Genomic DNA, 22,633 nt, shown 5'->3' on the forward strand with positions numbered 1-22,633 from the left:
TGAAAAGGCCTGGAAAAAAGAGCCATCCACCAGCAACAAGGACGCCTTGAAAAGCGCCATCCGTACTCACCACCAACTGATCCGAAAAGCCAAGAAAACAGCATTCAAAGATCGACTTGACAACAACGCCCACAACAGCAAGGAACTTTTCAACATCGTCAAGGAATTCTCCAACCCCTCGGCCAACTCCAACGACATCACCCCCTCTCAAACCCTCTGCGATTCCCTAGCCTCTTTTTTCCACAACAAGATTGCTGACATCCACAACAGCTTTGACAACCAACCCGGAAGCCAACCCACCCTACCATCAGCTGACCTTCTTCCCCCCGTTAACACCCTTAACGCCTGGAACCCAATCTCCATTGAGGACACCATCCGCCTGATGAATTCCATCCACTCTGGATCCCCCACTGACCCATGCCCTCACCACATCTTCAACAAAGCAGACTCCGTCATAGCTCCGCACCTCCGAGACGTCATCAACTGCTCCCTCAACTCCGCTACCTTCCCAGAAGACTGGAAACACGCTGAACTCACCGCCCTTCTGAAAAAACCAACAGCAGACCCCACCGAACTCAAAAACTACCGCCCCATCTCGTTTCTTCCATTCCCGGCCAAAGTCATCGAGAAAGCTGTCAACAACCAGCTCGCCGCCTTCCTCGAAGCCAACAAATCACTCGACCCCTCACAATCTGGCTTCCGAGCCAAACACAGCACTGAGACCGCCCTCATCGCAGCAACAGACGACATTCGAACTCTACTGGACAATGGAGACACAGTCGCCCTCATCCTCCTCGACCTCTCTGCAGCCTTCGACACAGTCTGCCACAGCACCCTTTTACAACGCCTCAGAAACATCGGAATCCAAGGAAAGGCACTGGAATGGATCACCTCGTTCCTCACCGGAAGAACCCAGAGAGTCCGCCTCCCACCATTCAAGTCCGAGGCCTCAGAAATCATCTGCGGCGTACCACAAGGATCCTCACTCAGTCCCACCCTCTTCAACGTATACATGAGCCCCCTCGCAGCCATCGCCCGCCAACACAACCTCAACATCATCTCTTACGCGGATGACACTCAACTGATCCTATCTCTCACCAAGGACCCCAGCACCGCCAAAACTAACCTACACGAGGGAATGAAAGAAGTCGCCGAATGGATGAAACAAAGCCGTCTGAAACTGAACTCAGACAAAACAGAAGTCCTCATCCTAGGTAAATCCCCCTCTGCATGGGACGACTCTTGGTGGCCGGAAGCCCTCGGGAAAGGACCCATCCCGACAGACCACGCACGGAACCTAGGCGTCATCCTGGATTCTTCACTCTCAATGAACAGACAAGTCAGCGCCGTATCCTCTTCCTGCTTTAACATTCTCCGCATGCTCAGAAAAACATTTCGCTGGATCCCCTCCGAAACAAGGAAAACAGTCACCCACGCTCTGGTCACGAGCCGACTGGACTACGGAAACACCCTCTACGCAGGTACTACCGCAAAACTCCAGAAGAAACTACAACGAATCCAAAACGCCTCAGCCAGGCTCATATTAGACATCCCACGCAACGAACACATCTCTGGTCACCTTAAAGACCTCCATTGGCTACCCGTCAATAAGAGGATTACTTTCCGACTGCTTACCCACGCACACAAATCACTCTACGACATCGGACCAGAGTGCCTCAACTCTCGACTGTCCTTTTACACCCCCTCCCGCCAACTTCGCTCTTCCAGCCAAGCCTTCGCCACTGTACCTCGCATCAACAAGACCACCATGGGAGGCAGATCCTTCTCTTACCTGGCTGCCAAAACATGGAACTCACTCCCCGCTTACCTTCGCCTCACCCAAAATCACCTAGCGTTCAGAAAGCAGCTTAAAACGTGGATATTTGACAAATAATCCTACTCCCCTTCCTAAGCGCCTTGAAACCCTCTGGGTATGTAGTGCGCTATATAAATGTTATGACTTGACTTGACTTGACTTACACAACATTGGACCAGTATACCTTACCAGCCTCATACACTTTCACCAGCCAAACACGTATGCTCTGCCTCACTCTCGCTCGCAGCCCCCCTCACACATTCACAAAACCAAGGCAGGAAGTTGCTGATTCTCCTGCGTTGCACCCAAAACATGGAACGACACATCAGGGCCTCGTCCTCAGTTCTTGATTTCCGCAAGAGGCAGAAGACCTGGTTCTTCCAATAACTCTGCAGGGACCACACACCCACTCACCTGCTCAAGCTCCTGGATATCTTCACTAGTAATTAGTGTGCTCTACAAATCTGCATAATATTTGCAGCCTTGAAAATTGACAGAATAAATTTTGATGCACCTTCAAGTGAAAGCTTACACAGAAAAGGCCTTTTAGTGAAACACTTTATTGTTGGTGCTGGTGTGCCTTGTCTGCATTGCATCAGTACCATAAAGATATATGCAGTTAATTTGTAGGTCCTTATGTTGCCTATGCGCTGGACAGGGATTTTAGCAAATTGTTTCTAAAATAAAGAATTTGCTATAGGCAATTCCTTTGAAATCCAGAAGTCCACATAAATAGTATGAAGAGAGATCGCAAGGACAAATTGTGTCCGCCTGGTCTACCTAATGATTTCTTGTCAGGTACTGTTCTGGTGGGTCTGAACAAGGTTAAAATGTTCCTTACCTCCACTCTCACGCTTATGAAATGCAACAGGAATTTCTCTGCTGGGCACCAAAGTTCCTGAATGTATGGTTTCTACTGGGTCATCATCAGTTGCCACAATTCTGTATTTCCTCACAATCTAAAAATCAGAGATGAGTATCAAATAAGTGCACGTAAAAGCATATGTAATTATGTGTCAGCCATATGTTACTCTACATTATCAGCATTTTAAAGCACACATCATGGCACTTGTTTTTGCGAGAAAAAAACACTGTAAAGTTCTTGCGACTAGGATATTCATGGATTAAACAGTTTTTTTTTTCCTGGAGTTGTGAAAGAGTATGGTTCGAAAGTAGTGGGCTTTATGCCATTTCCCCTTTTCTCACAATTATTTTTAAAGATTGAGGCAGGCAGATAATACAAAGAAACAAAGGATGGTGGAGGGCCTTAGGGGAGAGTATTTTTATAGACCTGCTGGTACCTTGTCCCCCAACTAGACAGTTAAACACACGGAAGATACCAAAGGTCTTAGTTAACTTGAATTACTGATTGGAACCTGTATAGTATCCCACGTAGATGATAATACCAAGAGGTTATTGAAGAAAAGGACACAGGAGAAAGGAAATTGAGAGATAAAGTTCAAAATACAGAACTGGAAGATGTACCCATCAGCCCACTCAATAGTGGAACTTCGTCATCTGGGTTTTCACGTTGGAAAATGGTATCCAATAAGCTCCTCCTCAAGAAAAACCTGAGGCTAGCTGTTCTTGGACCCAATGGTTGAACCCTCAACCAGAGAAGATGACAGTATATAGGCTGAAGGGGCAAAGTTGCAGTGCTCAGAAATTGTGAAAAAATGAAAAGGAAAGGAAAATAATCCAGGTGATTAAAAATACCTATCTTGATGTCATGAAGAAACTTTATTAGGTTTGTCCATCAAGGTGGTATGATTAAAAGCAGAGTGATAATAGCATGCAAGGAATTGCTATTCACCATAAATTTTATCTGGTCAACATGGTGAGCAGATAATACACCTGTTGGGGAGAGTGGATTTAGCATTGCGCATAACCTCCATTTCATTATCAAGTCGCTTTATTACACTTCCCAAAAATATGGTGGTATTTTGCGCCAGGCTTTCATGTCTCTAATGCACAGTTAGTCAGACCATATTTTAGGTGAAATTTACATCGACATTTAGGGTGTGAAATTATCTGACTTTCTACTGCGATCATCCATTTTGTCGTCATTCAATTTATGGCTAGAAGAAATCTACCCAATTCGAGGACGTTCCACTGTTTGAAGTGTGAAGTGGGTTTTGAAGCTGAAATGATGGCTTTAAAATTATTCGAATCCTCTGTCAATTAGGATTCGGAAATTCCAATCATGAATGCATCTTTTTGCCATAATCAGTGATACCAGCTATCCAAAATGTTTTGCGAATCAGTAACCGGGTAGAACATTTTCCTGGTTCCCTATGACATGCCATAAAGACCTTAGACACTATTCTATCTTTATTGCAAAATTGTAGGGCTGTTATCACCGTCAGTGGTGCTTAGTGTACGTAATACTTGAGGACTTCATATGTGTTTTTGATGAACATCCTTTAGTGCCAGCTCTCTCTTTAGTTGACCAATTCATATTTATTCTGACACTGCCAACAGAGGTTGACAGCATTGTGGCTTTTGCTCAGGACTGCTGATGTAACACATGTCTTTATTTGGATATAAAATAACATCCTTAAAAGGAGCACCAGCAACAATACACATTGTGAAATCTAAAAACTGACATCAAATAACCAACGGTGGGTAGGTACAAGTTTTCCACATCCCATTCTGCAACTCCCTATTATAAACAGTCCACATGGCATTAAACTAACTTTAAAAGGTAAGGAGGTCGTTATACCGATGATTAGCAGTATTGGACTTGTAAACTAACCAACCGTTGACGAATAATTACAAGTTTTAAAAGTGGGTTCAGATAAAAATAGCAGCAACAGTTCAATAGCAGCAAATTATAGGAAAATACAGAAATTAAAAGAGAACTTTTTATCAGCTTAAAAATGGTGCAATTTAATTTAGGTTGTTGCCGACAGGGGGGGTGCATGCGAAAAATTGCGGTATGCAAGGCGTATGTAGGTTGTGAGGCCTATATTTAAAGCTGTATTTTCTGGGCTTAGGGCCGCGATGATTGCCTGTCTGCAGGATCGGATTCCCAGCCTGTTCCACTCCGCTTTCAATATGCGTCTACGCTGTGACATAAGTGCTAGGCAAAGACAGACCACGTGCTCCAAAGTTTCAGATGTCCTGCCGCACCCTCTGCACCATAATAAATCTAACGTTGATGTAAACAGTTGTGCATTTGCAAAGGATACCCACATCTTCTTCATGTCCCTTGGTTCTGGGTTCAAATCGCTTTAGAAAAGGCCACCTGGATGTGATCTGTGCTGAATAGACTGTCAGGAGGAGTGTGTCTACACCAAATATGTTGTGTGTGTATGGGTGGGTGTGTGTTGTATACAGAGAGTGATTGCTGCTTGTACTTTATCCTGGAGAGCCCCTGAGGAGGTGGAGTTCAGCGGTCAAGGAGGAAGCACAACAATCGGTCTTTGGTGAGGAAGGAAGGACGGATGGGAGAGGGAGGTGATCAATTATGCAGAATGAGTTGCATTGCTTTGTGTGTTATAACAGGGGTGTGTCTGCATGTTGGCAACTGGTGACAGAGTCTATGTCAGGTCTGGAAGTTTCCATAGCGTTGGTTCTTGAGAATGTCTTAGTGACGGTGGAAGGAAGAAACTTTGGGCATAGACTATTACCTAGGTGAATAATTGAGGAAGGCAGGAGTGATTGATCTTACGCCAATTCGTGTGTCACTTCATTACAACACTTTACGGCTTATAGACCACCAGGTGAGTGTGGCTGCACAGGCCCTTAGTGATGATGTTTCTATCACTTTATTGTTCATGTGTAAATCTGAGCCATAAAGAATCAAATGCAAGATACAGACTGTTTATAAGATTTCCACTAATGGGTGCATGTATGTTTGCATGGTTAGTTTAGAAAGCTGGCAGATGTACATAAACAGCACCACCTATATCCAATATCGACAAGGCAGTCTTCCGTAAACAAACTTATCCGAGTATAACCCCTACCACAATATGCACATATTTACATTGCTTCATGTCCTGTACATATCTTAGGATTTTTGCTGTTCCACATAATTTGAAGGATGTAGAAGTATTCTATAGTTTCACAATAGATTTTCAGGATATTAATAGTCCCAATATTAACTAACAATACTCAACTGATAGCGCAAAATGCATATATACAGTAAAAGTGGCAAGTTCATATTTACCCAGCAAAGGGTTAACTGCAACTGTAGCTCTGCTAGGCGCCGCCCAATGCACATCCTCTTTCCAATACCAAAGGGCACATAAGCAAAAGGGTTAATGTTGCTCTTCTCCTGAAGCCAACGCTCCGGCTTAAAATGGCTCCAGTCATCGAAGCTGTCTTCATCCGACCCCAGTGCATGGCTGTTTATCGTCATCACTGTCTGCAAAAGGGAATAGTTCATGTAATTAGGGAAGGGGCTTTAAAGCATTATTATAGCATTAAGATATTGTACTGTCGTTTTAGGATATATGTTAATATATATATATATATATATATATATATATATATATATATATATATATATATATATATATATATATATATATATATATATATATATATATATATATAATACAGTAATGGTGATACACTGCAAGATCCATACAGTTCAATATCACAAATGTCAACATTTGTAAGTCCGCAGCAAGAGATGCCTTCATTATTTTGAAATGCGCATGTATATCCATACTTCCTTTACTAATCAAGGAATTTGCAAATGGAACTAATCGGTTGCATGTTTGTTATAATCTTGCTTCATGCACATAATAAAAACCTTATTAATTCTTCTCAAGGCCAGTGCTTAATGTGTGCCTGCTGTTGTGGGTGGATGGCAACAGAAGTCCTTCTTGGGGACCGTGACCTATTCTTTGTCATCAGAAGTTGAACTAGAGTATGACAACAAGGTCGAAAAGAGAGAAAAGGAAAGGGAGAGAAACGGGAAAAAGAGAAAAGCAAGGATAAATATAATCTGTATGACTGAAAAAGAGCCGGAAGTGTAGGGTAGCGGTAGGAAGAGGCCTCGTGAGGTGTAAGAATGACTAGCCAGTGTTGAAATTCGGCAAACCCGGCATTTGGCAGCTCCAGTGGTGGACTCCTAGGAAAAACATTGGGCTCCTGTACTTATTATTTGTATATATTAAGCCCTAATATAGATATATATTTCAAACATAGTGTGCGGAGGTATTTTTGCCTGGGGCACATTAAAAGTAAATGCTATTTCACCTGATTGTTATTTGACAAACAGACGCTCAAAAGGACAGGTATATTGAAAATCTCCAAACATGCTTAGATATGGCGAAAAGTACTTTAACAATTTGAAATATGTCGTAACAGAAACCCAAATCCTCACAAGAAAAAGGGGAAGAGGGTCAATCCTACTCCACTACCCCAAACCCCCTAGTACAACATGCAAACACCAACAGGGGTAGAGAGGAAAGTGATAAAGCCAAAATGATAGACAGACATAGGCATAAATGATGTATTTAGAAAACTGCACTCACTCACACACAAATGTGTGACATGCTTCATCATCGGGTCTGCTTACAATACACCCTGCTGTAGCCACACACAGGAGGGAGCATAGGGAGGGGAAGACAAAACAACATAAAACACAAACAAAAAGTGTGTCAGGGTATCAATCCCCTGGTGACTGGGTGCTGTGATAGAAAAGGTGCAGTATAGGAAATGCTTAAAACTGACTCTTGGGTGCCCTAATCAACCCTTTTATTCATGAGCCCCAAACACGAGCAGTTTCAGGAGGGGTGTTTGGGAGAACCTAATATTCTCTACATGAACACACATCCTATATAATTTTTAATCCTGGCCTTGGGGCTCTTGAATAAAAGTGTGGATTAGGGCACCCAAGAGTCAGTTCTAAGCACTTCCTATACTGCACCTTTTCTATCACAGCACCAAGTCACCAGGGGAGTGATAACCTGACACACTGTTTGTTTGTGTTTTATGTTGCTTTGTCTTCCCCCTCCCTATGCTCCATCCTGTGTGTGGCTACACCAGGGTATATTGTAAGCAGACCAGATGATGAAGCATGTCACATACATTTGTGAGTGAGTGACAACAGTTTTCTAAATACATAATTTATGCCTATGTCTGTCTATCATTTTGGCTTCATCACTTTCCTCTCTACCCCTCTTGGTGTTTGCATGCAACAGAATCTCAATAAACATTTTAGTAACTGGTCATAGTGTACATCTTTGGAATGCACTAGTCTGTAGCGTTTTTTAAAAACTTTATTGTACTATACGTCAATTCTTGTACCATAAGAATGATTGTGAATGCACTTCTGTCACACAATTATTTGCCCAATTGACCCCATGTGTACGGCAGAAGGATGCGACTATAGCCTTTCCAAAATTAATATTCTATTGCTTCTTTTTTGTTTCCTTTTGTTTACAAACGAAGTTTTGTGAAGTAATACATTTTACCTTAAAAATATTGTGCTTTTCTAATAGAGATTCTGGAAGCACATTTAAGCGCTTTTTTTTAACAGAGTTTTATACAGCGCGAACTTGACCCGAATCGCATATCAGAGCACTTCACATAGCACCAGGTGCATTACATGAGGACACATTCATTAGGTCTCGCCGACGCAGCGCGCATGCGCTGCTTAGGAGAGACCTTCTGTAGTAATCGGTTCACTTTTTTGCCCAAAAACTTGCACGTGTTGCATTGCTTTCAATGGCAACGCATGCACGTTTGGCGATTCCCTTGCGGGAGTGAGCTTTCAAAACCATCTGTTCGTAAGTTATAGGGGTCCCCTTTTTTCAAAATATATGTAAGTAACAGATGGTTCCTGCTCACTCCCGCAAGGGAAACAGGCGCAGGCCCCCTCCTCTCTCCCCTCCCCCTGCTGCCTCCTCCTCTCCTCGCAAACTTGTTTTTTTAACTTTGAGCATGAGGCGCCCGCTTGTTAATATGTTGCTCTGATTTAGCTTGAGTAGGATCACTGCAATCAAAACATTCAGTGGTTTACAAATCGTTGTTTTTTCTCTGTATCAACAAAAGGTAATTCCGCTTCCCTGTGCTTAAAAATAAGTTTTTGGAGTGACACTATGTCTGCAGGTGAAATAGCCGTGACTCAGAAGGCATTGACCTACGGCAGCCATGATCGGTATGTCGAGAACATGTATAGCTCTCACTGTGGAATGAGGCTCTGAAAGTGCATCGACGTTGGCCGAGCCCTCCCACCCACAGCTAACATGTATACCCTGTGTTGGTGCCTGCGCCCAGAAGAAGAAACTACAGGGAGGAGGTGGATGAAGACAGGCTGCTGGACATAGCATCCGGAGCATGCCCCCAACTTCCAAGGACAGAACAGCTGCAGCCAGATTCATGCAAGGTGCCCGCATGTCGGGCGGCGGGGCAGGATGCTAGAGCAGGCGCAGCGCTCAGTCGCTGTCCTAATGCCCGACGGGCACGAGATCTGCTTGGCAGACGGGGTACATGTTAATGCAGCAATCCAGAGGGGGGGTGGAATGCATCAGGTGATGTGTGGAGCTTGTGTGGCAGAGGTGGGAGGGGGGCTAGGAAGGTCCAGGGGCTAAAATGACTGATTAATTAGCATTTCAGAACTTTTTCTCATGTTTGAAACACACCCTTCTAGCCCAAGGAAGGAACAATTGCAATGTTCATTCTTTCTGCCAGGAAGTTCCCCACTTTGATATCTCGAAATCCTGACACTTCAAATCAAATTGTATTTCTGCCATGGTCTCCGAAATAGGCTCAGAAGTCCCACGCGAATCTGCTGTGGCATACTGGCCAAATATTTCAGTTACGTGCAAATTACGCGGCCAATGAAGGCACCGCGGGTTGCTGCCCCTGACGCTTCTTTGAGTGCCCGATCACGAGCCTTGCATTTTATGTGCTCCTTTCCTTCCACACTGTATGTTATCTCTGGTACATCATTATTTCTGTGTGAGCAAGCATTAATAGATGGCACTCGAGAACGGTTTCATGCGCACTTATTCAGCTTGCGTGGTTTATGAGCAGTATCCCAGTCCCGCTGTTCATAATGTTTTGAAACCAGGATGCCTGCTGAAACGAAAATGTGACAACATAACTTTGCACTGCAGTACATCGGTGCTAAGATGAAATTGTGGGACAACCAGGGCTTTAAGTGGGCTGTGTCTGTTGCTGGTGCTCAGCATCGGCACTTCTTAAAAGCAGGTGCCGAAACGGGTCACTAACGCGCTCTCTATTTTTACCCTCGGGGCAGGGGGGACGTAACTCTGCAATAGTAGCACTGGTCACTGCTTTTGATGTACCTTCTAAGAGACTCTTTTTTTTGTTTTATAAAGCGTAAACTTGGAGGGCTTTACATTAGCACCAGTTAGATTACACAAGCACATATTTATTTCTTGAATTACCAGATGCATAGCCGACGTTAGGCTCAAACCTGCTGTCTCAGCTTGAGAGCTCTAGCCTTACGCCATTTGCTCATTCAAAAAAACTGCAGCATTTTCAGTATTATATACAACGAAAAGATAGTTGGTTCATATTTATCTTATGCGCCTTACAACAAGGATAATAGTACTGGCTTGTTGCAGGTGTAATGTCACTTGTATTATATATCTGGATGCAATGATAGAAGAAGCACAATACCAGTCGGGTGGCACACTATGCTAAGCCCATATTTTTAGCATGTCTTTTAGGCTACCCCCGTAATTACATCAGCCATACCTCTACGAGAGACCCCCCAAGTTTTTTCATCCTACTTAAAGCCATGGGGACAACTTATCGTCACCATAGTGTTTTTCTTGTCTGTGAAAATGTTCCCCAGAGAAAGCTCCCCTAATCCGGATTTTAAAATGTGTCACTGGCGCCAGACATACAGATCAAAACAGGCATAGTTTGGAAGTCGGCTGTGGTGGACAGAATTACACAAACTTGTCAGTAGCGCGTGTGTAGTCCAGCGAATGGAATTGGAGTAATTGCTTCAGCAGCAACGTCGGACTGGGACAAAATCACAAAAATAGGCCCGGACCACAAAATAAAACTGGCCAACATTTGCTAATCAGATAGCTAAAAAGTGACCCACATTTGCAAATGAGGCCTGTTTGGAATTTGTACTGATGGGTCTTTTGCACGGATGGGGGATTCCATTCATTTGCCGTTGCTGCAGGCAGTGTTTGTGATAATATTAGAGATACCAACTGTAAAAATCGACCCAGCAAACCATAAAACACTTCCACACACTGTTAAACAAGCATTGGCATAGCCAATAGGTCTCACCTTTGGGACCTTATAAGTGTTTATCCATGCAACAGTTGATGTTGTTGCACCAAGGATATTGTGCTGGATAACTAAACACTTCTAAAGACTGAAAGGCGAGACCTATTGGCTATGCCAATGCTTGTTTTTGTTAGGCACTGGGAAATTAAGTGAGTTGCCCAGAATCACAGGATGCTCAGCGTCATTGCTGAAACTCGAACCCAGTTCCCAGGTCGACCGCCCGAGCCGTTAGGCCAACTCCTCTCCCCAGGTTTGAAATCAGCTTATCCTATGATTTACCACCAGGGACCCCAAAGTAGATCCACAAGGGGCAAAACCAAGCCACATTCACCCGAAAACCCCTGGCTATGTAATTAATCTCATTTAGGTCATCACATCTAAATGTCTTATACATGGAAATCCTGGGCTTACGTTGGACATCACTGGTTTACACAAATTGATCCAAAATCGTAAATAAAGATGAACAATATCAGGTCCCAGCTCTGTGAGAACAGGTGATGATTTGGGATGTAAACTTAACATTCATCTAGCCATCATGCAGGGCACATTATTGGATGATATGCAAGGAAATGCTCAGATGCTGTAAAGATGATTTTGCAGGAATCGTGGAGCAAGTACCTGGCTGGCGCCCACCCTAATAAGCCCATCTTCCCATTTTTCAACCAGTACCATAGGCAATCACATGATGGTGCCATAGATTCACGTAGACTAATGATTTGCAGATTCATCTCACGGCCCATTACTTGCTTTCCGCAGTGGGTCAATGGCTGTGAAACTTTCCATACAACTGACTAACACACCTCTTCGTAGACCACAACATTCCTCAAGACAGCACCTCCATGCTTCTAGTGTGATACTCTAATAATCTTTAATTTTTCCCTATATTTTTTTCCAAGCCACTACCAAAATGGACACGACTTACCCCCACGAGTACTCTTTGATATATTTAAGAACACTATCAAACTATTGTCATGGGGCTCGGCTTGTCAGGACTCAGGAGTCAGTGTGTTCTGGGCCCAAAATGTAACGCAGGGCGCCCTGGAAGCTGCTTCTGCTTTGGCCACGTGCAATAAGCAGCACCCGTTTCTAAATAGTTAAATAAAAAGGGCCTCATTTATGAGAAATGAGGCATCGCTGTGTGAAAGCAGCGATGCGTTACTTCTCAGTGTGCACTCATTGCGACATACCTGATGCGTCATATTTAATGTATGACGCATCATGTCGCAAGGAGTTACAGATACGTCAGTATTTCTGACGTATCTGTAAGCGCAAAAGTGACGCATTGCTGGAGTATGTAACAAAAGTGATGCAACTCCAGTAATGCGTCCTTTCACAAGGGGCAAGCCCCATGTGAAAGGGCCTGCATCAGTCTTACGCCTGCTGTGAGACAGGCGCAAGATTTTGCTGCAGCAGCGTCACTTCTACGAGGCTTTTTGCGGGGGAATGCCTCCCCTGCATACATTACAGCTGACGCAGGTATAATGTAAAGCAGGGGTTCACAAAGTGACGCATCTGCTTAGATACGTCACTTTGCAAATAGTGCGCAACAGGAGGCATGTTTTTACTCCGCCGAAGCGACACAAAAAGTGATGCATTGAAAGCTCAAAACTGATGCAAGGCCTCATACATGAGGCCCAAAATACTTAAGGGAATGAGAAAACCTGCTGGGTCCTGTTACCTAGTGGTATGGTCGCATACATTGACTCATTACTTAACAAAGACGCAGAATTGCTTGCAATCAAAAATCTATAAATGAATGTTGCTGAGGGAGCGTAGGACCATGGAAAGCGAGGGGCCGAAGTATATTACCACCTTTCCTCAGCCTTGAGAAGGCCCTGCATGGGGCTCCTTTCTGTTTTTAAAAAAAAGTAACGTATTTGCGCCCCTAAATGCAAAAAAAAAAAAGTCACTCCAAAATGTTCTCGATTCCACTGTGTAGTGTATTCGAAAACAAATACATGAAAAGAAAATCTGACAGCCAGTATTTCATTTGTTCACATTCCGCTGCTTACATTACTTATCTTTTTATTCTCTCACTTTCCTTGTCTTCCTCTCTCTGTCCCTCCTTCTCCATCTCAAGCCTCCTCGTTGCCCCCACCCTCCACCCTTGTTCTCAGATCTGTTTCAAGCTGCCTCGGACCTTTACTATCACAGACACCTCTATACCCCCTCCACTTCAGGGGTTACCCCACAAAGTAGACTGCATCATTCAGGGCCCTAAAAGCCAATCCCTCATTGCTCTCAACAGTGTATAATGGGTGACCATCACAGCTTCCTAAGTAAAACAACCCTTACTTTGTGTAACATTGATATGTAGAGCTGTATTTGATGTTACTGATTTTTTTAAGGGAATGTCAATTAGTGTCGCACCGGAAGTGAGGAAGAGGACACCATTCCGCTTCTTCTCTGCCTTCATGTATCACCCTTTGTCAACCAATCACAGAGTTGTTCAATGTGTGCGATAAACCACAAGGGCAAGTTATCACCAGCCAGAAGCCAGCCACCAGCCAGAAGCCACAAAAAACACAATACTTGGTTCAAATCATAGCCAGCCAGCCTCTGCCCCGTGCTTCTGATAAAGCCAATATCGATAATGAATTCACCATGAAGAATATACTTACTCCTTTGGGCAGCAGGTATTCTCCCAGTCTGGTCTCTTTATCAAGAGTGCGGGTTGTAAACGGCACGGAAGGACTTACCCTGAATGGAAAAAAGAAAGGTGTTCCTGTTCAGATGCTCACATCTCGCTCCAGTGCTTAGAAAGTACTCCCTGGAGACTACAGCTCTACCCGTGGCGTTAACCTGTAAATGCCCCCACCATGCTGAGTTGGTGTTTTAACTCCAGGTTACACCAGAGATGTGTTATTAATGGGACGATGTAGATGAAATGCATGGCACCCCAATTAACATACATTTTTCCAGGTCTCACCTAAATTGCCATGATATGAATGAGGTGGTATGACACATTTAAAGTGATATGTACCTTAATGTCTACAAGGGTGAACATTTATTAGTTCCCCATTTCCTAGATGCACAATCTTATGGTGTCTCCCCTTTCTGTAACTAGTGCTGCATCACCCATGTTATCTCTTGCTTTGGGTATGTTTGTTGTTATTTTTATTATGTTACATTTTTGCTAACTACTGAGGTTGTAGTGTGCTGAAATATTCAAATATAAGTGGTTAAACATTGATTTCAATTACCTCATCGATTCTTTTAGGCAGGCTTTCAGGTAGGGCATACTTTTTAGGTCATCTGCACTTGGAATCTGGTCAGGGCACAAGACCCTGTGGATTTCTTCCAGTAGCTTATCTTGCACAAGTGGATTGCGTGAAATGTTGAATATAGCCCAGAGCAAGCTGTTGGCAGTCTGAAACAAGAATCAATATTGACTGCATAACTCTGTGCTCAAAATCATCAAGACTGCATGAGTGGAAATATGTCCAAATAAAATAATTGTTTGTACTAGCACAGGGACTGTGGAAGATTGTTTTCATTCTCACAAAATGAAACACTCCTCTAGCTAAAACCTTCATACAAACTCATACATTGATCCCCTCTTGAAGACGGCTGCCTCTTGATGACCTCATGGAGAACAGGCAAAGTCCTTCCTCTAAACACCCTCCCATACCTAGTCAAGAGAACCCAACTCTCAAGAGACTCTCAAGCGCTGTGATGCAAAGATCTATGTCGCGACAGTGCAAGCTTCAGATGACAACAATGTGAAATATTGATCATGCGGCCCACTAAACTGCGTTTGGCCTCGTCCAACCCCATCGCCAGAAAATAATTTACAACAAGCATTGGCAAGGCCAATAGATCTGGTTAATGTGTTACCGCATGCACACTTAGGGAGCCAGCAGGTGCAGACACAGAAGGGTCTAGTTGTAAAGTAGCCCCTCATACAGTTCAATACAAGGTTTGGAGATGAGCTAGAAGGATAAATCCAAACAGCCAATCCTATTAATTTACAGATGAATACTCCATTGAGCTAGGAGAACATGTGATTTCCAAAGTCTCCAGCCAGTGAGTATTATTTAGGAACACGCCTGGTGACAGCTCAGCTGTCAACCCCAGACTTAAAAATTAGTGGTTTAGGAATAAACATGAATTTAAAAAAACTGTGCATGATACGCATAGCCTAATAAATACCTTCTGGTGTAAAAATTGTGCAAATCCCTATTCCCTGATAAAGTGTCTACAGAAAGAAGATATTTCATTTGGACTTTATGTTAGATAAAGTTAATCTAGATTCGGCCCAGAGAGTCTTACAAATGCTTCACCTAGCAGAGTAAATCTTGTCACCGGCTGCAAGCCCGCAGATGGAATCAACAAAGTCTAAGGACAAGTATTGTAACAGCTTGTTTTCGTAGTAGACAGAATACCAATTGTAAACATTTTCCCATCCATCAAACAATTTAAGTTGATCAGATATTGCATTCCAATATTACCCCCTCTATTTATCATAAACCAGAAAAACAGCTCTGGTTCTCGTGACCCAGTGCAAATGATGCTGTTCTGCACTCAGTATATCAGCCATAGAAGCAGTGCTTTGCTCATACCGTTTCCACAGCTCCAATCTGCATCTCAGTAATAGCAGCGTACATCTCCTTCTTGGATAGTTTACTGTCAGCGTAAATCGCGCACAGAAAGTCATCAGTGGCCTTCGCAGGATCCTTCTTCAGGCGCCGGTCTATGAGACTTTTTGCTAATAAAAAAATAAAAAGGAAATTCCACTATTATAAAGATACCGAATCTGAGGTCTGAAAAACCTTTGGATTCCCACTGACGATTTCTTACAGCCAAAGCAGAGACAACAGCAAAGAATTTTAACATGTGGTTTCATGTTTGGAACTGACTGCCTCCTCAACTAAAGCAACAAATATAAAGGGCGTGAATACGATGTCCGGCGGACCACAACCAACCAAACGTCAGTTGCGGTCCGCCCAACATTGGGCGGCAGGTTGTTCTCACTGAACGCAGCTAAACTTTGGAACACCCTCCCCCTTTCACTCCGTTCCAACCCGGACCTGCTCGCATTCCGTAAAAAGTTGAAAACTTTATTATTCGCCAAAGCCTCCGAGCTCTAATCTGTCACTCAGCATGTCTCTCCAATTCTTACTTCAGCGCTTGGACGCCCTTGGGCAGCAACCGCGCTCAATAAATTTATTTCTAATTTTAATTCTAATTCTAACATCGGATGGACCATCTGAGGCACTTCTGACGGGTGTCAGAACACACCACAATCCCCTAATGATGGCGGAGCCAGGCTCAGGTCCACCATCGGGATTATGATGACAGATTCCGACAGCCTTTTCATGTCAGCCTTTCAGAGCTGTTGGTAAGGGTTTTTTGGTGGCCCTAGCAGGGCCCTCGTTCCCACTGGCCCCCCAGAATTGGGCCTGGGGCGCACCTATGGTGTCCCCCTTAATATCCCTGGACCATTTGGCAGGCACCACATGGTGCCTGCCACAAGGTGCAGGGATGTTAAAGAATCCATTCGACAATGGAAGCTAGTCCTGCGGGTCTTTTCCGCCTGCCACAGAAGCTTCCATTTTGGAATGGATGTTTCCAACCGCCCTCCAAATCAGGCAGTCGGAAACCGCCGACCTATGGTCCGCCCAACATCGAATCAGGCCAAAATGTTTTTCAGATGATTCAATCTCATTTTAGTTCTAAAAAAAGGCATTTGAATTATCTGCAGTCAATACATTTGATATTACTTAGTCTGCCCTCACAGTTTAAAGTTTAGTTAGCTGAATCTCAGGATTGGTCAAAGCTTTCACCACACATAATGGACCAGATGCACAGATATATGTTCAAAACAATTTTTGAGTCTGCAGTTATTACAAAATGGACGTCATTGTCCCTCTGGTGATTTAGAATGGGCTTTTGAAATTTGAGGAGTGGTATATTAATATGATTGGTTGATCCCTTACAAGTACTGGGCACACTCAAGCAAACCTGGAAAGGCATCTGACATCTCACATTCCCCACTCCAGAACATGCTCAGATTGCTATCATTGTCCCTCAAAAACGCAATATGATTGTGGTCCTCAAATTATGCCAGCAAAGCAGCCCTATGCTGTTTGACCACAACTTCCCATGGTTCCTTAAGGTGGCCTCCAGACGTTATGCACTGCAGCCTTGTGAGTGTGTGGTCACTCTTCAAAGACAGACTAGGGGTTTTCTGGTGTTCGACATAGGGATGTTCCACTTCAGACTCCACCTCAGGACAGTATCACGATGTGATACAAAGGCATCCAAGGACAACAGGTCCTAGAGAACGTCTAGCCATAGAAGGGAACCATCCTAAACAACAACTCCGGAACAACGAATTGCCTGAACGACTTAGCCTTAATCTTGCATGTGCGTGGTTAAGGCTAAGTCGATCTAGTGTTCGGGATGGGTGGGGAGAGCCGAACAAAGGACATGAACAGGACAGGTAAGAGGGGTTCAGGGTATTTTTTAGGGGGTGGGAAGGGTTCAGGGTACTTTTTATGGGGTTGGGTGTCGGGGAAGTTTTTAGGGGGTGGGGGTTGGGGATAGTTTTTAGGGGGTTAGGAATTTAGGTTAGTTTTTAGGGGCTGGGAGGGGTATGGAATAGTTTTTAGTAGGTAGTGGTATTTTGGGTAGTTTTAAGAGGTTTTGGTTAGTTTTTAGGGAGTGGGGTACAGGGTAATTTTTAGAGGGATGGAAGGGGCTTGGGTTAGTTTTGAGGGGGTGAGAGGGATTCGGGTTAGTTTTTAGGAGGTTTGAGTTAATTTTTAGGCGGTGGGTGGGTACAGGGTCGTTTTAAAGGGGTGGGAGGGGTTCAGGTTAGTTTTTAGGTTGTGTAAGATAGTTTTTAGGGGTGATGGGGCTAGTATAGTTTTTAGGGGTGAGTAATTTGGGTTCGTTTTTAGGTGGTGGGAGGGGTATGGGATAGTTTTTAGGGGTGGTGGGGTTTGGGGTAGTTCTAAGGGGTTCGGGTGTTTGGAAAGTGGGGGTACAGGGTAGTTTTTAGGGAGTGGGAGAGGTTTGGGTTCGTTTTTAATGAGTGGGAGAGATTCCGTTTACCATGTATTCATTTACCACAAGAATGTGTGGTTAAGGAATGCGTGGTAAAAAAATTGCGGTTAAGATGCAGTCGTTGTAACGAACAAGTTGTTGAGGAACTCGTTGTTCAACATACAGCAGCCACAAAAGTGTGATGCAGATTGTGTAGTGCTACGCTGAGCATTTTACTGTAGTAAGAGCTTTATTATGTACACTGCCAAGACAGTGGGTCGGTTTATGAATTCGGCCCCAGAAGGGAAACTACGAAAAACAAGTATGCATTTTATTGAAATTTAAATATGCATTTTAGAAGTGGAGCTCTGAAATGTTTGCAAACAACTGAACATGCATTAAATAAGTGCTTATCAGTTAAGTTCTTTTTACTTTCCATAAAATTTACATTTTAGTTTGTTGAAAATGTAATCTTCCACATTCCCCCCCCCCCAAAAAAAAAGATAATTAATGCAAAAACGTTATCTCAATACTCTGAACCAAAATACAATCCCCTTTTTCTAATGCATTTTTCAACACACCGTAGGGATGTCAATTACTTTCATGCAAATATCTCAAGATTGAACTTTTGGTGAGAAATTTGGCTTGCCAGTAGCCTGTGTGACTTCTCACACGAAGGCATATTTCGTTTAAAAAAGGTCATGCTAGAGAGCAATAGGTATTAGTTTGAGGACAAAGGGCCAGATGTAGGTAAATATCATTTACCGATTCTAAAATACCGAATTTTACCGAATCGGTATTTTAGAACCGGTAAATGATATGTAGCTAATGATTCAGTACATTTTACCAAATCAGTAAAATTCGGTAAATACTGATTCGATATTTACCGAATCGGTATTCCCCATTAATTCCTATGGGCCTGGAGGCTCATAGGAATGAATGAGAATTACCAATTCGGTAAATACCGAATCGGTAAAAGGGGGTAAACTTACAAGGGTGGCAGGGTGTCACATTGACACCCTGTTGCACCCCTGAGTAGTGCATGGGTGCACATGTGGCACACATACATGCCCTAAGGGCATGTATGTCTGCCACATGGCACAGTTGAAAAAAGCACAAAATTGTTTTTTTTAGGGTTTTCGATATTTACCACCAACTTGTAGTTGGTGGTAAATAACGAATCCTTACAAGTGAAAAGCACTCACTTGAGTGCTTCCTCCATTAAGGATTCGTTAATTTACCGAATCGGTATTTAATAATTCGGTAATTTACCGATTCCTCAAATTACCGATTTGGTAAATTACAGAATCCTTAAATTAGGCTCCTACATCTGAAAAGCCTAATACCGGTCGGTAACTGCCGAAATTCTATAAATTCGTCCATTACCGACCGGTATTAGGCTTCCTACATCTGGCCCAAAATGTTTCTCGCCCAGACTTTTTCTGCTAAAACCTGTCTCCTGCAAGTAAAAACTATGCAAAATTGAATAATAAGCAATGTTGCATTACATGAATTTCACTTCAAAATTTTATGTATGACCGGATTTCCAGCATAACTTTTTATTCATCTACTCATCTCAAGTGTCTTATGGACATTGCATGGAAATTCAGTTACTTTTTATTTGTAATGGTGTGTAATATTTTGCTACTTTTGTTACTTAATTTTCTGTGGCAGACATTTTTTACATTTACAGTTTTAATACTCGTAACCAGGCAGTTTATTTATGGCAATGCTGATCCTGCTCCATGTAAGCATCTTCATATAGGCATTTAGTGCAAATCTAGTTAGAAGGCAGCTGAGAGATGTACAGAGAATCGAGAACAATTCAGAATTGTTCACATATAAGAGGGCACCAAATAGGAGAACAGAAGTTAGTAGAATGGAAGGATCTGGGCTGGTGTCTATTTACTCAAGGGACTGCCTATCTTAGCAGCTATCGATAAGGTGTCCATTATTTAAGAACAGAGTTCAACTGAGCAGAAAACTATTTTCTACTTCAGTGGAATTCGAATTTTCATTTCCTGGTTCACTGGTGTCACTCAAGCAACACAGTTTATGAACCTATTGCTCTGCGATCCCTGAACATGGAGTTTAAATGCATCACAGCACAATAATTACATTTTAAGAATAACCGCTGTGAGATAACACACCATGAACACCAACTTTACCATTTTATTTGAACCAAAAAACATCACCAACCTCACAAGTCGTGAAACCTGCATGCACTGTATTAACTGGGTAAGGGGTGTGCACCACCTTTTAACTAACACAGTTGATAAATGGGAGAGGGAGTTTTGTGTTCCACCTTTTAGCAAACTGACACACTTTGTAATCTTGCACCACTACCTTTGTGATATTGTATATTAATAACGCCTAAATCTTTACAAGTGCCAGTCCTCCTCTGTTTATAAAAGCACAACAATTCGATTTGATTAGTGCTGAGTAACTGAAGGCCTAAACACCACAGTGCTTACAAATGACCAAAAGAGAAATGCTCATCTCTCCCCACCTTTCAAGTTCCTACATTAAATATTGCATTGAAATTCAGGTAGCATCAGTCAAAATGTCAACCCCTACTCAAGCCCCTCCATGTTTTCTTGAATGAGATTAATATGTGTAAACATCTGCATTTTATCTCAATTTATATCTGCTAGAGTTCTGTTTTGCAGTGTGTGTCACTTTGTAAGATACTAAAGAGTGCTGCATGTGATGACAAGTCTGTATGTTACGATGATGGGGGCGTTAAAGCGAATCAGCATAAAGCGGGTAGTACTTAGATATTTTTCAAAAGCCTCCCCCATCTACTAAGACTACAGCTTTAAGTATTGTATAACAGGTTCCATTGCAGACCTTTTAGGCTTGCATTTGATGCTAAGAATTCAGCTTCAAGTATTGTATAACAGGCTCCTTTGCAGACCTTTCAGGCTTGCATTTGATGCTTTATTTGATGCTTTATCCAGATTTGGACCCTAACTTTCCATTGACCTTCCTCCACGTTTCAGTCCCTCTTCAAAACTATTTTCATTGATTATTTTGTTATTTATAATCAAAGAAAAATCATGATTCAGCCATTTAAAAGATGGGTGAAGGGTCTTGCCTTCTTTAAACTGATAACCAAGGTAAGATGAGCAATGAGTCCTTTTTAGGTCGAGCCTGGGCAGCGCACGCGCTGCTCCGCGAGGCATGCTGTATTCAAGTATGGACTTCGAGATACGCCCACTCTCCACCCGTATTTTCCATTGGCTTGTGTCATTGTCCCTTGAAAATGCTGGCTTCTGATTTGTTAATCGGCTTGTTAGTCCCTCCTTAGTACCGCCTTGTCTACATTTGTAACCTCCCATGAGGACTGGCCCTTTTACTTCTGTTGTTATACGGTATGTCTCATTTAGTCAGTAAGCACTATTTTCTTTAATGAGTTTCTCCGACTGCAGGCACAACATGCTTTCCTGCAACATTCAGCGATCCTTGCGCGCTTTCACTTTCCAAGCAGCCCAGGACAATGGCGGCTGCTTCTTTGAAGTGAAATAGGTCTGGCATTTACCAGAGTTTGAGCTATTGGCATTGTAAATGACAATGCCTTTTATGTATGTGTTAATTATCAAAACAGATTAAAAAAAGGCATTGTCATTTACAATGCCAATAGCTTAAACCCTCGCAAATGGGAGACCTATTGCATAGCAAATGCTAGTTCCGCAATAATAGCAGGCCATACTTATTGGTCTCAAGTATAGCAAGGGTACACTCCCCATGGTCTACCTCTCCACTTTGGTTTTCTGTCATTTTGAAATAGAAGAAAATCATATTTGAGCATTTAGTTGTCTGAAAGAAGACCACCAAAGATAACTAAAGATTACAAGATTTTGACCCACTAACAGCTTAAAAAGTCTGCATAGTTCGGTTTATAAACACCATACCACTGACTCACACTGGGCTTCGAAAATATAACAATGAATTGGGTAATACTAACAACTGTTATTTACAGTGCGTAGAAATGGCTGTAAGTGTAGGCGCTGCTATTTAAGAATTTGGTATTATTACTATCATTATCATTATTATTAGTATCATTATTATTATTATCATCATTATTCCCAGAGGGATACCAGCTTTTCCCTAAATTACGCCTTGATGGGTCAAACTGCCTTTTCTAGTATTCTGTATGTTAATGAGCTTTCTTCAATTCTTAGATAGTGAGGATGACGCCTGGATTCTTCAGGGCCTAAATCCCTGTGTCAGTCTCAGCAGTTAGTAAACTCTAACCACCACATAAGCAAGAACATTTCTGTTTCCATGAGAGGACTAGGGATTGTCCATTGATCCAATAACTGCAAGAAATTGTTGACCTGCATCAATGTCAGCATTCTCCCTTATCGCTTTTGTAGTACTTGCAAACCCATCTGTGGAGGCTCCTTTAAGATGTAACTGATGTTATGGAGATGTGGTTGGCCTGAACCTAGAATCCCTGCGTGCTACACTGAAGATCCTGAAAAGTCACCAAGAGGGAACCAGCTGAGAGAAGCTGCCCATCGCATCTGACAATCTAACCTTGAGAATCTGTCATCCAGGCCCACCAAATTACTTTAGCCTTTTTGA

The 22,633-nt window shown here is 42.8% G+C and overlaps 1 protein-coding gene across 1 annotated transcript in view; it reads right to left on the minus strand.

The window, feature by feature from the left end:
- The window catches only part of LOC147706018 (1,25-dihydroxyvitamin D(3) 24-hydroxylase, mitochondrial-like), a 46,682-nt gene that overhangs the window by 9,330 nt on the left and 14,719 nt on the right, over positions 1-22,633 (minus strand). The window contains exons 7-11 of the mRNA XM_086932481.1: positions 15,616-15,761; positions 14,257-14,423; positions 13,675-13,753; positions 5,988-6,185; positions 2,658-2,775 (exon numbers count right to left, since the gene is read on the minus strand). Coding sequence (XP_086788607.1) covers positions 2,658-2,775; positions 5,988-6,185; positions 13,675-13,753; positions 14,257-14,423; positions 15,616-15,761 — 708 coding nt within the window. The remainder of the gene's footprint in view (positions 1-2,657; positions 2,776-5,987; positions 6,186-13,674; positions 13,754-14,256; positions 14,424-15,615; positions 15,762-22,633) is intronic.

Source organism: Lissotriton vulgaris, chromosome 7, assembly GCF_964263255.1.
Source record: "Lissotriton vulgaris chromosome 7, aLisVul1.2, whole genome shotgun sequence".
NCBI classification, from domain to species: Eukaryota; Metazoa; Chordata; class Amphibia; order Caudata; family Salamandridae; genus Lissotriton; species Lissotriton vulgaris.